Consider the following 15,672-nt stretch of genomic DNA (forward strand, 5'->3'; position numbering starts at 1 on the left):
GCAGTAATGCCGTTTACATGTATCCGTGTTTTCAGTGGTTGCATGTGTCTTTGTGCATAGAGCAGTGTGCTGCTACTTGTAGTCCTTGTTTGATTTTGCATTGCAGCCATGGTAGCTGCACCTGATCTCCCTTTTTGTACATAGTTTGGAGGTGCTGGTCTTAGGCCTCATTCACATTTCCGTTTCCAGATCTCATTGACTGCAGTGGGGTTCGGCGTCGATCTGGCTGACAGCCGGCATTTGTGCTGGATCCAGCAGACGGATCTTTGAAACAGAGATGTGAACGAGGCCTAACTCTTTTGCACCTCTCCTGACATGTCTGTTTTAGTCATTACTTGCATCCCGCATGCAAAAACAATTGTGGGGCATCTATTCGTATGACTCTGTTGTGCCATTCCTTCATTATTCCTGCTAGAAGTTTTGAATGAATTGCTAGCAGTTTGCAATGAAGGTCCAGATGGATGATACCAGTCAGGGAGGGAGGTTCTCCCTGCACAATCCAATCTGACACTCTCAGTGCACTCTCTCCCTCCCCCCTGTGCCGCTGCTGCCAATAAGAAGAGAAAGGGGCGGAGGAGGGGCGGGCACACTGCGCCACCAATGCAAGTTAACGTTTAATACAAATACAGGTACCGGCATCAGAATCGCATAGCCGCGATCAGCGGCAGTTAACCCCTCAGGTGCGGCACCTAAGGGGTTAACTGCCGCTGATCGCAGGTCCCAGCTATGTGATTCTGCTGCCGGCACCCGCCTCCTGTATTAAAGGTTAATTATCATTGGTGGCGCAGTGCGCCTGCAACCCCCCCTCCCCAGTATTAAAAACATTGGTGGCGCAGTGCGCCCCTCCCCATTAACCCCCCAGTATTAAAATCATTGGTGGCAGTGGCCACAGGGTCCCCTCTCCCCTCCTCCTCATTGGTGGTGCAGTGACAGCTTCTTATCGGAGCACCAGCAGTGTAATCCTGGGGCTCCAATCGGTTACCATGGCAGCCAGGACGCTACTGAAGCCTTCCATGGTAATCTCCCTGCTGCTGTGTGCACTATGCACAGGGCAACAGGGAGAGTGTGAGATCTTATTCATCCTAATAGAGCTCTAGTGTGAATAGGGCAAGGGATGAAAAGATCCCAGGTTCTAGCCCCTAAGGGGGCTAATAGTTAAAAGTAAAAAATAAAAAAAAAAGTAAAAAAAAACAAACCACCAAATTATTAAAGGGTTTCTATCACTTCGTTTCACCTATTTAGCTTTCAGACACTAGCGATCCGCTAGTGTCTGCTTTATCTAACCATCCTAATATAAGAGCTTATTGTCCTGCCGTTTAGCTAAAAAAATAACTTATATAGATATGCAAATGAGCCTCTAGGTGCTATGGGGGCGTGATTAGCACCTAGAGGCTCTGTCTACCTTAACAAACTGCCGCCGCCCAGCGCGTCCTTCCAGCCCGCCCATCTCCTCCGGAATGCGATGCTCCTCGTATTCGGCGCATGCGCAGTGAATGTCTGATCGCTTCCCTGCTCAGACATCTCCACTGCGCCTGCGCCGATGACATCATAGTGCTCCGAGGAACAGGCGCAGTGGAGATGTCTGAGCAGGGAAGCGGTCAGACATTCACTGCGCATGCGCCGAATACAGACGCGCACAAGGAGCATCGCATTCTGGAGGAGATGGGCGGGCTGGAGGGACGCGCTGGGCGGCGGCAGTTTAAGGTAGACGGAGCCTCTAGGTGCTAATCACGCCCCCATAGCACCTAGAGGCTCATTTGCATATCTATATAAGTTATTTTTTTAGCTAAACGGCAGGACAATAAGCTCTTATATTAGGATGGTTAGATAAAGCAGACACTAGCGGATCGCTAGTGTCTGAAAGCTAAATAGGTGAAACGAAGTGATAGAAACCCTTAAAGTATAAATCTCCCCCTTTCCCAATTTTACATATAAAATATATAAACAATAAATAAACATATTACATATTGCCACGTCCAAAAAGTCCAAACTATTAAAATATTTTAAAAATGTGAACGCCGGAACAGAAAAAAAAATTTTTTTTAAACTGCGCGATTCGCAATTATTTTTTTCAATGCGGAATGCACGCGGTTTTTTGGTGTTTTATTTTTTTTGCGTGGTATCGAATGGTATCAAGTATCGCAATACTTTTTTATGGTATCAAAATCGAATCAAAATGTTATCGCAACAACCCTACCCCCACTGCAGTCGTAGATTTGGCTATGTAAATCGGCTCGGCCTAAGAAACAAAGCCATTGGTGCTCCATTCCAGCACCGAGATTCCTCTCCTCACTGCTTCCGCTCCACTATGGACTAGATGTGTGACATCTCCACGTGGACTGCAGTAGCCATTCACTGGCTTCAGCAGTCACGTGCCAGGACACGACACCCCTGAGACCAGTGAATGCTATCTTTCATGTAGAAGCCGAGGATCAGATTTTTTTTGTTTTGACTGTTTTTATGTTTTCATTATGTTATTGTTTAACATTCAATTTGTCACCCCCACCCCCATTTCAGCCATTTCACTAGTGTGTGTTTTTTTATTTTTTTTTATTTAACCAGGTTCATACTCTCTTAGGGATCGCACAAGTAAGTACCCCAAATAAATGTCTTCTTCGCTCTGTGTTTGTGTCTGAGTATCTTCACTGCTGCATAAAGACTGCTTGAAATCAGTAGCTAGAGGTTCAACCCATTAAGAATGTCGGCCATTTTGACTGTAAGAATGCAAATTTATTTTTTTTTGGGGGGGGGGGGGGTTCATTATTATTTTTTGTGCCGTCAATGTAGCCGTATGGTGCCTGAGTTTTGCAGATGAATTGTGTACTTCAATGGCACCATATAACATGGACTTAATTTTATTAACTCTTTATTGGGAGGGGAGGTGTGAAAAAAATCCACCAATTATGGTATTATTATTATTATTATTATTATTATTAATAATAATTTTTTTTTACTTATTAAATACTGTGCTGTTCACCTGGCAACATAAATAACAGCAGGTCTGTACAATTATGCTGATACCAAACTTGTGGTGTTTTTTTTTTTTTTTAATTATTTTATTTATTTATTTATTTTTGGATCTTTTACTTCTTTTAAATTTAGTTTCAAACATTTAGAGGTGTTTCTTTTACTTTTAGTTTTTTTATATTCACAGTAGTTGACTTGAGTGTGTGATCTTCTGATCGCTGGTATAATACATAAGAGTACTTCGTTATTACAATGTATTGTTGCTGTCACCATGATGCTTTTTCTATGACCGTTTTTCTATTAGGCCCTGCCTCTGGCAAGTCCTAATGGTCCTCCATTTGCCTCGGCGACCCATCAGCACCCCTCGATCCCAGTGACAAACCCCTTAGATGCCGCCGTGACTATTGACTGTGGTATCTAACAGGCTAAACACCCAGGATTGGAGTAATCTCTGATCCCGGCAGGGTGTCAGCTGTATGGAAGGGATGACGGTGCCAGCGGGTTGCATAAGCGCAGCCTACTGCACTTTACAGTTACGGTGCAGAATACCAAAGGGTTAAAATGATCCGCCATCTTTATTATGCATCATGCGTTTCCTAATTGATTGTTTTATATCATGTAGAACTGTGGTAGGTCACCAGACGGCAGAAAAACACGCTGCAAATTCTCAGTCAAACTTCGTGCCAAATCTGCAGCAAAATCCACCAATTTAACACGCAAATTTTGCTGTGGATTTGCAACAGGGTTCACCCCTCCGCACTGAAAAGACTGGCAAATCCACTGCAGAAATGAACGTGCTGCCGGTTTAACAATCCGAACAATAGGGCAGATTATTGGGGGGGGATTTATCGAAACTGGTGTAAAGGAAAACTGGCTTAGTTACCCCATAGTGACCAATCAGATTCCACCTTTCATTTTCCAAAGGAGCTCTACCTTACACCAGTTGTGCTAAATCTCCCCTGCTGTTTCTTTACCCCTATGACCCAACTTCCTTTCTGTTCTTGTTCCGTGTCACCTCCTCCAGGAACGGAGGCAGAAGAATAATGGAACTGAGCATGTGCGTCCGCCGTAGCGAGGTGGACAGAGAAATAACAAAACAACAAACAGTTGGCGCTATATAGTTACATTTTATTAAATAACTCGGTGGTTATACAACATTTTTGATCATGTGCAATGACAAATGTACGCAGATCCAGGGGCTGCAAAATATTTTTGGGGGACAATCCTTTTAAGTATCCAATCATGACTGCAAAGTCTAAAGGACTATTCCCATAATTGACCTACCCATGGTATTCAGTAGGCAATAAATGCCTGATTCATGGGGGTCTTGCCGATCACTACTTGGAGTCCTGATCCCTCATTAATCCTCATTGCACAACCGCAGCGAGAAGGAGGAGTTTGATCGGAGCTGCCGTCGAGCGCGCACCCTGCCGTCCATTCAGTGGCTGTAGGACTGGCGGATGGTTGAGTGCAGCGCTCCGCCATCTCCGTCAGTTCTCTAGACATTGAATGGAGCAGTTAAAGGGTTTCTATCACTTCGTTTCACATATTTAGATGTCGGACACTAGCGATCCGCTAGTGTCTGCTCTAACAAACCATCCTAATATGATAGGTTTTGGGGCAGCCGTTTCGCTAAAATAAGAACTTATATCTATATGCTAATGAGCCTCTAGGTGCTATGGGGGCGTCATTAGCACCTAGAGGCTCCGTCTACCTTCATAAACTGCCGCCACCCAGCGCGTCCCTCCAGCCCGCCCATCTCCTGCTGAATGCGATCCTCCCCGTGCGCGTCTCTGTTCGGCGCATGCGCAGTGAATGTCTGACCGCTTCCCTGCACAGACATCTCCACTGCGCCTGTTCCTCAGAGCACTATGATGTCATCGGCGCAGGTGGAGATGTCTGAGCAGGGAAGCGGTCAGACATTCACTGCGCATGCGCCGAACAGAGACGCGCACGGGGAGGATCGCATTCAGCAGGAGATGGGCGGGCTGGAGGGACGCGCTGGGCGGCGGCAGTTTATGAAGGTAGACGGAGCCTCTAGGTGCTAATGACGCCCCCATAGCACCTAGAGGCTCATTAGCATATAGATATAAGTTCTTATTTTAGCGAAACGGCTGCCCCAAAACCTATCATATTAGGATGGTTGGGCAGAGCAGACACTAGCGGATCGCTAGTGTCTGACACCTAAATATGTGAAACGAAGTGATAGAAGCCCTTTAATAATAAAAACATAAATCCTCTGCTACGTTGCCTGGATAATTTGCCGCAGCAGGTCCAAAAGTGATGTGGGTTCAACTCACTCTCAGTTCAATGCGTTTTGGTGGACCGCGCGATTTTCAAGGTAGCCACTCCAAGTTCGAGTCATCCACTCCTGCACGTATGGGTAAAATATTAGTCTCCACAGGTATCTTTCCTCCTCCAGTTTTTCCTATGGAATGTCAGAAAATCCCACTGATAGTGAAGTAGTGGTGCTGTTAGCTGTATGCACTCCCGATACTATACTCACAGGCGCACGGCGGTGTGCAGACACTTCCAACAAGCGCTATAGTTACATCATGGTCCTCCTTCCCAGTGGTGATCCTACAAGGAGATTGCTCTAATAGTGAAGCACCGTCTCCAATGTATGTATAAACAGGTATTTATTATACTCACAAACGTCCATAAAAGTATAGACAAGTCAGAGATAAAACACCGCAGCCTTGTGCACGCCCGACCCGGGTTTCGCCTCCAGCTTCGTCAGGGGCATAGGTCTCAATCATCCACCCCAATCTCCTCCTTCATCACACTCCATCAATGTGCTGCTCAAATTCACATTAAAAACCAACATACATTATCTCTTAAAATTAATACAAGCAATAAAACAAACCTCAAAGGGTTTAAATTATCATATTATCAGTTTTCACTCAATATATTTCCATCCTTATCTAAAGCTAGTATAATTCCATTCATAAAGTCGCTCCACCACGCAACATGTCACATGATCTTTATCCGCCAGTCATAGCTCCGATAGATCAGTGTATCTAAAGCCCTTATTCTTACTACAAAGAATAGCGGAATATTCGTGACTCCAGAGGTTTCAAATTAAATGACACGTATACAAGAACATATTAGGAACATCAAAAAAGGACTAGAGACACATGGAGTATCGCTACACTTTAAAACTGTTCATCAAAAAAACCTGAGGGGACTTACCTTTACGGGGATTGGATTAGTGAAGGCGAATTGACGGGCGGGGGGAGATGCTGTGGCCAAGATTGACCTTAAGGAGGTGAAGTGGATTTATGATCTGGACACGATCCAGCCTCAGGGATTAAATGTGGAATTTGATCTGAAACTAGAAAAATATGTCCCTGTACTTCCAAACAAAACCTACTACTCTCAGTGTACCTGATCGGTGGATCTGAGCTGTGACTGACTATCTGTCGGATCACGCGGTGGAGCGCTGTTATGAATAGGTTTATGGTAGTAGGACGTACCGAGCGGTGGCCATTAGTCCATGATAATGTACTCAGTTCTAGAGAAGGGATGTGTCATTTAATTTGAAACCTCTTGAGTCACGAATATTCCCCTATTCTTTGTAGTAAAAATAAGGGCTTTGGGGGCGTGGCCTGACCGGACATGTGATCGGGTGTGTGGCGCGGAGCTCCTGGCACAGAATCCTGAAAATACTCCTACGCACTGCTAATAGTGAGTGTGACTCACCCATATTGAAGGCAGAACTGTTCCCCTCGCACCTGGCCGAAAAATTGCTGCAAAATGAAGCGTCAAAAGGCAAAGGAGAGGGAAGGAAAAGACTGTGGCAGCGCTGAGCTGACGACACAAAATGGCGCCGCGCAGCCTGTGAAGAGGACGGAGGTAGCGGCGCGCTTAGAGAGGTTCGCACATACCAGGGCGTCCTCCGCATATGAATTGGAGCTGGAGGTCTCCACATTATCCACCACCCAGCTGAACTTGCAGTGGAAGATGAAGAGGTTGGTGCAGTATCAGACGGGGTGGTTGCTGCTGAAACAGAACCTACCATCAAAGATGTGTTTGCAGCTGTAGCGCAAAGTAATAAAGCGCTTGCCTCACTCAGCGCTAATATGGGTAGCCTAAAAGAAGATATTGGGCTTATCAGACAAGATATGAAACAAGTGAGGGAAAGGATTGGAGTAATGGAGGGCCGTGTAAGCGATTTGGAAGATCAAGTGCCGCCAATGAAGCGGGACCTTCAACGTGTGATTCATAATGTTTCGCTGCTTATATCCAAGACGGATGACATGGAAAACAGGCTGAGGCGCAGTAATGTCCGTATGATAGGCGTGCCTGAGCGAGCAGAGGGATCGGGCGCAGTTACATTTGTGGAAAAGTGGCTGGTAGAGAAATCTGGAAAAGACAAGCTGTCTCTGTTTTTTGCCGTTGAGCGTGCGCACCGTGTACCGTTTTGCCCTCCTCCACCGGGGGCGCCACCGAGACCACTACTGCTTAAGTTCCTGCATTTCAGGGATCGGGATGCTATTCTGGAAGGGGCAAGAGAATGTGCGGCTCTTACTATAAATGGCGGCCAGCTCTCTCTGTTCCCGGACTTTTCTGCAGAAGTTCAGAAGAAATGTGCGCGTTTTCTGGACATTAAGAAAAGGCTGCGGATTCTACAGCTTCCTTACTCGATGTTGTACCCGGCAAAATTGCGGGTGGTTGCGAAAGATAAGACACACATGTTTGATGATCCTGAAGATGCATGCCAGTGGTTGGATGCACATGAAGAACTACTACGCGGCAATACCTGAGTTGACAAAGTGCCTTCCGTGATGTCGTATAATTGCCGTCGCTTTCTTGCAGGAACTGATGCGCTTTATATTGTTATATTGCTTTATGGTTCATACATTCTTGCAGTAAGACAGGTTGTCACAATAGTGGGGGGAGGGGTTGTGCAGTTGCTAGGAGACAGTCCCGTGTGAATGGGAGTCACTTTCCACTGTCTGTCCTGATGCTTATACGTCTGTTAGCAGCGGGTGGGAGATGTATAAGGGAATGTGTTAGGCCGAGTGTCATTACTGTAATGGTTGCTCTTCTAGTTGATTTATCAGAGATCCGGTATTTTCTATACCCCAGTTCTTCTTTTGTAAGGAGAAATGTCTTTTTGTTTTGTTTGTCTATGTTGGGGGGTGGGTTGGTTTTTTGGGGTACTTGAGACGGGCGGTATATGAGGCCTAGTAACATTGTTGTAAGAGATCGCAGTAACAGTCGAATACATTTCTGGAATTGGTATGATGATGGGGACCCTTAAGGTTATAGCTTGGAATATTCGGGGGATGGGCCAGACTGCTAAGTGTAATGCGGTCTTCCATGCTCGGCAATTCTCTGCTTGTCTGAGACGCACCTCACTTCAGATAAAACACATCTTGTACACAGAGCATGGATCGTGCATGGATTGTATTCTTCATATTCCACCCAATCGAGGGAGTCTGTGTCCTTGTACATAGGAGTCTTCCCTTTACTTCTAACGAAGTATGGACGATCCATATGTCTTGACTCCACTATATCACAGTTTCGGTTGATCCTGGTCACTGTATACATTCCCCCTCCATACTCAAGTGAGATCTTGAAAAAAGTGTTAGTTTACTGCTAAATCTCCGGGGCGTTCCTATTCTAATTGTAGGTGATTTTTAATATGTATCTTGATAAATCCCTTGATAAGTTCCACCCGGGAGGGGGTACTCTGGGACCGTCCCCCATTTCGCTGAGTAGATTACTTATGGAAATTGATCCATGTGATATTTGGAGAATAAAACATCCAGGAGTGCAGCAGTATTCGTGCTACTCCTCCTCGCACAACTCATTGTCCAGAATTGACTTCCTGTTAGGCTCCCCTACGTTATTGGACAAGGTACGGGAAGTTTCCCATCTCCCCCGTAGTATGTCTCTGATCACTCACCTGCTTTAGTGGTATTGGAATTGGGAGCTGCACGACGGGGCCCTAGACCTATATGGCGCTTGAACCCATTCTGGCTCCAGCTGGTAGACACAGGTGACAAAATATCTGTATGTTTGAAAGAGTTCCTTGATGTTAATGTTGGCTCGGCAATTTATCAATTGTATGGGAAGCCTTAAAAGCATATGCAAGAGAGTTATATATTAAGGAAATGAGTGTAGATAAATCTAAAAATAGGGCCCTTTCAATTGAGCTGTCTAATAGGGTTTTGGAGACTGAAGTTAAATACGTAGCTAATCCAACATCAGAAAATGCCAATAATTGGAATGAGGCTCAGGATTTGCTGAGAGGACATTTGATTGATAAGTCAGGGGCTAAGTGCTTTATGGAAGGAGAGAGTGCTGGTCACCTTTTGGCTACCATTGTAAAAGCACAATCGGGTCCCTCCTGTGTGACCGCTGTTAAAGACATGAATGGTATCCTGGCTACCAGAGATGAGGATATAATTGGGGTGTTATATGGCCACTTTAAGGAAGTTTATAGGTCTAGATTGGCAGTTACCCCGAAGGATAGGGATTGTTACCTAAATGAGATCTTAATGCCTACTCTATCTGTGGAACAAAGGGAGATACTAGATAGGGATATTTAATTAGAAGAACTAGAGTTGGCACTGAGCTCTTTCCCTAATGAAAAGGGGCTGGGGGGAGACGGCCTTCCTGGGGAGACATCAGGATTTATTACTCCGACACCTCTTAAACGTGTATAAGGATTACTATCGTGCAGGTACTTTACCAAGCTCAATGAGAGAAACAATAGTTGTTGTGCTCCCGGGTAAAGTAAAGACCCTACCTTAGTTGACTCTTATCGGCCTATTTCACTATTGACTGTGGATATTAAAGTGTTGGCCAAAGTATTAGCTAACAGATTATTAGGGGTTATCTCCACTATTGTTCATGAAGATCAATGTGGTTTTATGCCAGATAAATCCACCTCCCTCAATCTTAGGCGCCTGTTGGTGTTGGTGGGGTGGGGATTGTGAGGCTGTGGTTTCGCTGGACGTTGCCAAGGCTTTTGACAGCGTCGAGTGGGACTACCTTTGGGCTGTGCTGTCAAAGTTGGGATTTGGTCCTAGTTTTATTAAGTGGGTAAAACTATTATATGATCAGCCGAGAGCTAGGCTTAGAATAAATGGCGGCGTGTCCCAGATACTGGAATTGGAGAGGGGTACGAGGCAGGGTTGTCCTCTGTCCACTCTGTTTTTTGCACTAGCAATAGAGCCGCTGGCATGTCTGCTTAGATCCACTCCATTGATAGAAGGTTTTAGGAGCGGGAGGATGAAGGAACGGGTTTCGCTTTATGCGGACGACATGTTGTTATATGTAGGAAATTTTGGCCTCTTCAATTGACCCCATAATATCACTTATCTCTGATTTTGGTAACCAGTCTGGTCTACTTATTAATTGGGATAAATCTGTGATTCTCCCATTGTCCTCCCTCTTCCGCAGTCTCTCTCCCTTGCTCATACTAATCTTAAAGTGGTGTCATCTTTTAGATATTTAGGAGTTGAAGTTTCAACTAACCCTCGTAGGTATATTCCTGACAATATAATACCAATACTGGCTAAATTTAAACTCAAAGCGATATCCTGGCATAAACTTCCCTTATCTCTGATTGGCAGGGGTAATTTGTTAAAAATGGTGTTGATGCCACAACTTTTATACTTACTACTACATAATGCACCTGTTTTGGATTCCCATGCATTACTTTTATAAGGTCCAAAACCTTTTTCGATTTGTATTATGGAAAACAGATCGAAGTAGGATCAAGTATGAAACTTTACAGAGGGGTAAGGAGATGGGCGGTTTGGCCTTGCCTAACCCTTTTTTATATTCTTTAGCTGCCCAAGCGCAGCATTTTAAGAGCTGGAGTGTAGTTGTTGGAGGTGGAAGGAGTGGTAAGCTTATAGAGTGGGCGTCCGGGCGTTTTCCACCTGTTACGTTTTTAGAGAGGGATGTAAAATTGAAATCATCCCCGATTATTGGAAGGTATGGGGAAAGATTAAAGAGGTTTTGGGAATCGCAGGGTTAATACACATCTCACCTATATGGCGTAATAAGGCCTTGTCAGAGCTGTTTTGTCTGGAAGGTTTCTCCCAATGGGAAAGGAATGGCCTCTGGAATATTAGCCAGTTATACTTTCAGGGTACTTTGAAACAGTTTCAGCAGTTAAGTTCGGAGTTCAATCTACCGTCCGTTCATTTTTAAAAATACTTGCAATTAACACATGCTCTTGAATCGCAGTCCAAAATGATGTCATTGCCGTTTACTTCTAGTCGAATCCTTGGTAAGATAGCGGAGGTGGGCTCAGTGAATGCAATGGGAAAAGGATGTGGGTGTAATAACGGATACCCAGTGGGAGGAAACATTGGCTTTGTCCCTTAGTGAAGCGGCTAGATTGTCACAACTGTATATGGTACACAGGACGTATAAATCCCCAGCGTTTCTATTTAAAATTGGATATAGAGGAGATTCCACATGTCCGAAATGTTGTGAGGAAGAGGCTGGACTATTCCATATGTTATGGAGTTGCAGTGCCTTAAAACGGTATTGGAGTGATGTAATGACGCTAATCAACAAGATATATAGTGCACAATATGATCTTGATCCTAGAATACCAAGTATTCGACTAGAAGTAAACGGCAATGATATCATTTTGGACTGCGATTCAAGAGCATGTGTTAATTGCAAGTATAGAATATATATATATATAAAAATAGAATATTATATCAAGCACGTAAAACGTTAGCTGCTAAGTGGATACAGCCTCTTCCTCCTACTGCCGCTGAATTTATTGCAAGATTGAATATTGTAATAAGGATGGAGAGGGGGGTTTATATTAAAGGGAGTCTGTCACCAACCTGACCGGTTTTAAACCGATCACATAGTTCAGTGGGACACAAAGACCTGACACAGATGTTACCTTTGTTTAGTTTTTCAGATCATCCAAATCGCCCAAAAAGTCGTTTTTATGATATGCTGATGAGCCGTCGCAAGCCCCCGCCTCACTCGCGCCTAACTCCGCCCCTCAGTAAACTCCGGCCAGCCCTGTGGTTCTGTGACATCATATATCCCTATAGGCCGTTCGCATTAGCATATCATAAAAAATACTTTTTGGGCGATTTTGGATGATCCGAAAAACAAAACAAAGGTACCATCTGTGTCACGTCTTTGTGTCCCACTGAACTATGTGATTGGTTTAAAACCGGTCAGGTTGGTGACAGATTTAAGCGCAATTGCTTGTCGAAATTTGAAAATATCTGGGGCCTTTGGATGGATAGATCAGGAGTGTGTAGCCCGTGGCTCCCTTATCCCATAGCTCTTACTAGAGGGATAAGGGATTATATAGGGTGATGAGGAATGTGCATGTTAATATATATACGTGACTTCTGGGGTTTGCTATGGATAAGATTTACTTTGGATACTAGGGTCTATATGGTACCTTTCGACTGTTAATGCCTTAATGCGATTAGAAATTGCTTTGTAATACTCTAAATCTGTCTCAGCGGGGGGCGGGGGGGGGTAATGTTGTGGGTTTATGTGTAATAACCGTTTATATTATTGTGATAATGGTTTGTCCTGATTTTGAAATATATATCCTGTGATCCTGCTTGGAATGTAAAATTCTGTTGTGCACTTTGTATGGTCACAATATTTTAAGTCAAAATAAAAAATCTGCTTAAAAAAATAAGGGCTTTAGATACACTGATCTATCGGAACTATGACTGGCGGATAAAGATCATGTGACATGTTGCGTGGGGGAGTGATTTTATGAATGGAATTATACTAACTTTAGATAAGGATGGAAATACACTGCTCAAAAAAAATAAAGGGAACACTTAAACAACACAATGTAACTCCAAGTCAATCACACTTCTGTGAAATCAAACTGTCCACTTAGGAAGCAACACTGAGTGACAATCAATTTCACATGCTGTTGTGCAAATGGGATAGACAACAGGTGGAAATTATAGGCAATTAGCAAGACACCCCCCAATAAAGGAGTGGTTCTGCAGGTGGTGACCTGACCACTTCTCAGTTCCTATGCTTCCTGGCTGATGTTTTGGTCACTTTTGAATGCTGCCGGTGCTTTCACTCTAGTGGTAACATGAGATGGAGTCTACAACCCACACAAGTGGCTCAGGTAGTGCAGCTTATCCAGGATGGCACATCAATGCGAGCTGTGGCAAGAAGGTTTGCTGTGTCTGTCAGCGTAGTGTCCAAGAGCATGGAGGCGCTACCAGGAGACAGGCCAGTACATCAGGAGACGTGGAGGAGGCCGTAGGAGGGCAACAACCCAGCAGCAGGACCGCTACCTCCGCCTTTGTGCAAGGAGGAACAGGAGGAGCACTGCCAGAGCCCTGCAAAATGACCTCCAGCAAGCCACAAATGTGCATGTGTCTGCTCAAACGGTCAGAAACAGACTCCATGAGGGTGATGAGGGCCCGACGTCCACAGGTGGGGGTTGTGCTTACAGCCCAACACCGTGCAGGACGTTTGGCATTTGCCAGAAAACACCAAGATTGGCAAATTCGCCACTGGCGCCCTGTGCTCTTCACAGATGAAAGCAGGTTCACACTGAGCACATGTGACAGACGTGACAGAGTCTGGAGACGCCGTGGAGAACGTTCTGTTGCCTGCAACATCCTCCTGCATGACCGGTTTGACATTGGGTCAGTAATGGTGTGAGGTGGCATTTCTTTGGAGGGCCGCACAGCCCTCCATGTGCTCGCCAGAGGTAGCCTGACTGTCATAAGGTACCGAGATGAGATCCTCAGACCCCTTGTGAGACCATATGCTGGTGCGGTTGGCCCTGGGTTCCTCCTAATGCAAGACAATGCTAGACCTCATGTGGCTGGAGTGTGTCAGCAGTTCCTGCAAGACGAAGGCATTGATGCTATGGACTGGCCCGCCCGTTCCCCAGACCTGAATCCAATTGAGCACATCTGGGACATCACGTCTCGCTCTATCCACCAACGTCATGTTGCACCACAGACTGTCCAGGAGTTGGCAGATGTTTTAGTCCAGGTCTGGGAGGAGATCCCTCAGGAGACCGTCCGCCACCTCATCAGGAGTATGCACAGGCGTTGTAGGGAGGTCATACAGGCACGTGGAGGCCACACACACTACTGAGCCTCATTTTGACTTGTTTTATGGACATTACATCGAAGTTGGATCAGCCTGTAGTGTGTTTTTCCACTTTAATTTTGAGTGTGACTCCAAATCCAGACCTCCATGGGTGGAAAAATTTGATTTCCATTTTTTTATTTTTGTGTGATTTTGTTGTCAGCACATTCAACTATGTAAAGAACAAAGTATTTCAGAAGAATATTTAATTAATTCAGATCTAGGATGTGTTATTTTTGTGTTCCCTTTATTTTTTTGAGCAGTGTATAATGAGTGAAAACTGATAATATGACAATTTAACCCCTTTGAGTTTGTTTTATTGTTTGTATTAATTTTAAGAGATAATGTACGTTGGTTTTTAATGTGAATTTGAGCAGCACATTATTGGAGTGTGATGAAGGAGGAGATTGGGGTGGATGATTGAGACCTATGCCCCTGACGAAGCTTGAGGCGAAACCCGGGTCGGGCGTGCACAAGGCTGCTGTGTTTTATCTCTGACTTGTCTATACTTTTATGGACGTTTGTGAGTATAATAAATACCTGTTTATACATACATTGGAGACGGTGCTTCACTTTTAGAGCAATCTCCTTGTAGGATCATCACTGGGAATGAGGACCATGATGTGCTGGTAACTATAGCGCTTGTTTGAAGTGTCTGCAGACCGCCGTGCGCCTGTGAGTATAGTATCGGGAGTGCATACAGCTGACAGCAGCACTACTTCACTATCAGTGTGATTTTCTGACATTCCATAAGAATAACTGGAGGAGAAAAGATACCTGTGGAGACTAATATTTTACCCATACGTGCCGGAGTAGATGACTCTAACTTGGAGTGGATACCTTGAAAATCGCGCGGTCCACCAAAACGCATTGAATGGATCAGCAAGGCGCATGCTCGACTTCCACGACCTTCTGGCTCCTCACTGCGGTCATGTAGTGAGGAGGACCGGGGGATCGGGACCTCCATTGTAATGATCAATGGGGCCTGTAGCGATCAGACATTTTTGTGCTTTATCCTGTGGGTAGGTGATCAATGTCAACTGTGGAATTTTTAAAGGGGTTGTCTCTCTTCAACAAATGGCATTTATAATGTAGACAAAGTTTACAATTTTCTTAATATGATATAATGTAGAGAAAGGTAATACAAGGCACTTACTAATGTATTGTGATTGTCCATATTGCTTCCTTTGCCGGCTGGATTCATTTTTCCATCACATTATACACTGCTCATCTCCAGGGGTTACGACCACCCTGCAGTCCAGCAAATGTGCTGGTTTATGCACGCTCCCATAGTCTCGGACACCAGAGAGGCCAGCACCTTTTCCTATAATGTGCAAGCATGACCCCCTACTGCTGGATAACAGGGTGGTATTAACTTGTATTAACTTTGTCTACATGATAAATGCCATTTTCTAAAGTGACAGAACCCCTTTAAGACCCCTTTACCTTTAGCACTTATATCATGGGCACATAACATTTGCTTCTTTAACCTGGAACGCTGTGACCATGGCAGTATGGAGACGTGTTCTCATTTGCGCACGCCACTTCCATACAGTGGTAGTCTCTGCAGTGTGAACTGAATCCTAACCTAGGCCACTGACCTAGTCAGTA

The 15,672-nt window shown here is 44.8% G+C and overlaps 1 protein-coding gene across 4 annotated transcripts in view; it reads left to right on the top strand.

The window, feature by feature from the left end:
- Positions 1–15,672, top strand: part of LOC120979397 (torsin-1A-interacting protein 1-like) — a 73,048-nt gene that overhangs the window by 15,512 nt on the left and 41,864 nt on the right. For all 4 annotated transcript variants that reach the window (XM_040408130.1, XM_040408128.1, XM_040408131.1 and 1 more), the window contains exon 3: positions 2,563–2,589. In XM_040408130.1, the coding sequence (XP_040264064.1) occupies positions 2,563–2,589 (27 nt within the window). The remainder of the gene's footprint in view (positions 1–2,562; positions 2,590–15,672) is intronic.

Source organism: Bufo bufo, chromosome 9 (assembly GCF_905171765.1).
Source record: "Bufo bufo chromosome 9, aBufBuf1.1, whole genome shotgun sequence".
NCBI lineage: Eukaryota > Metazoa > Chordata > Amphibia > Anura > Bufonidae > Bufo > Bufo bufo.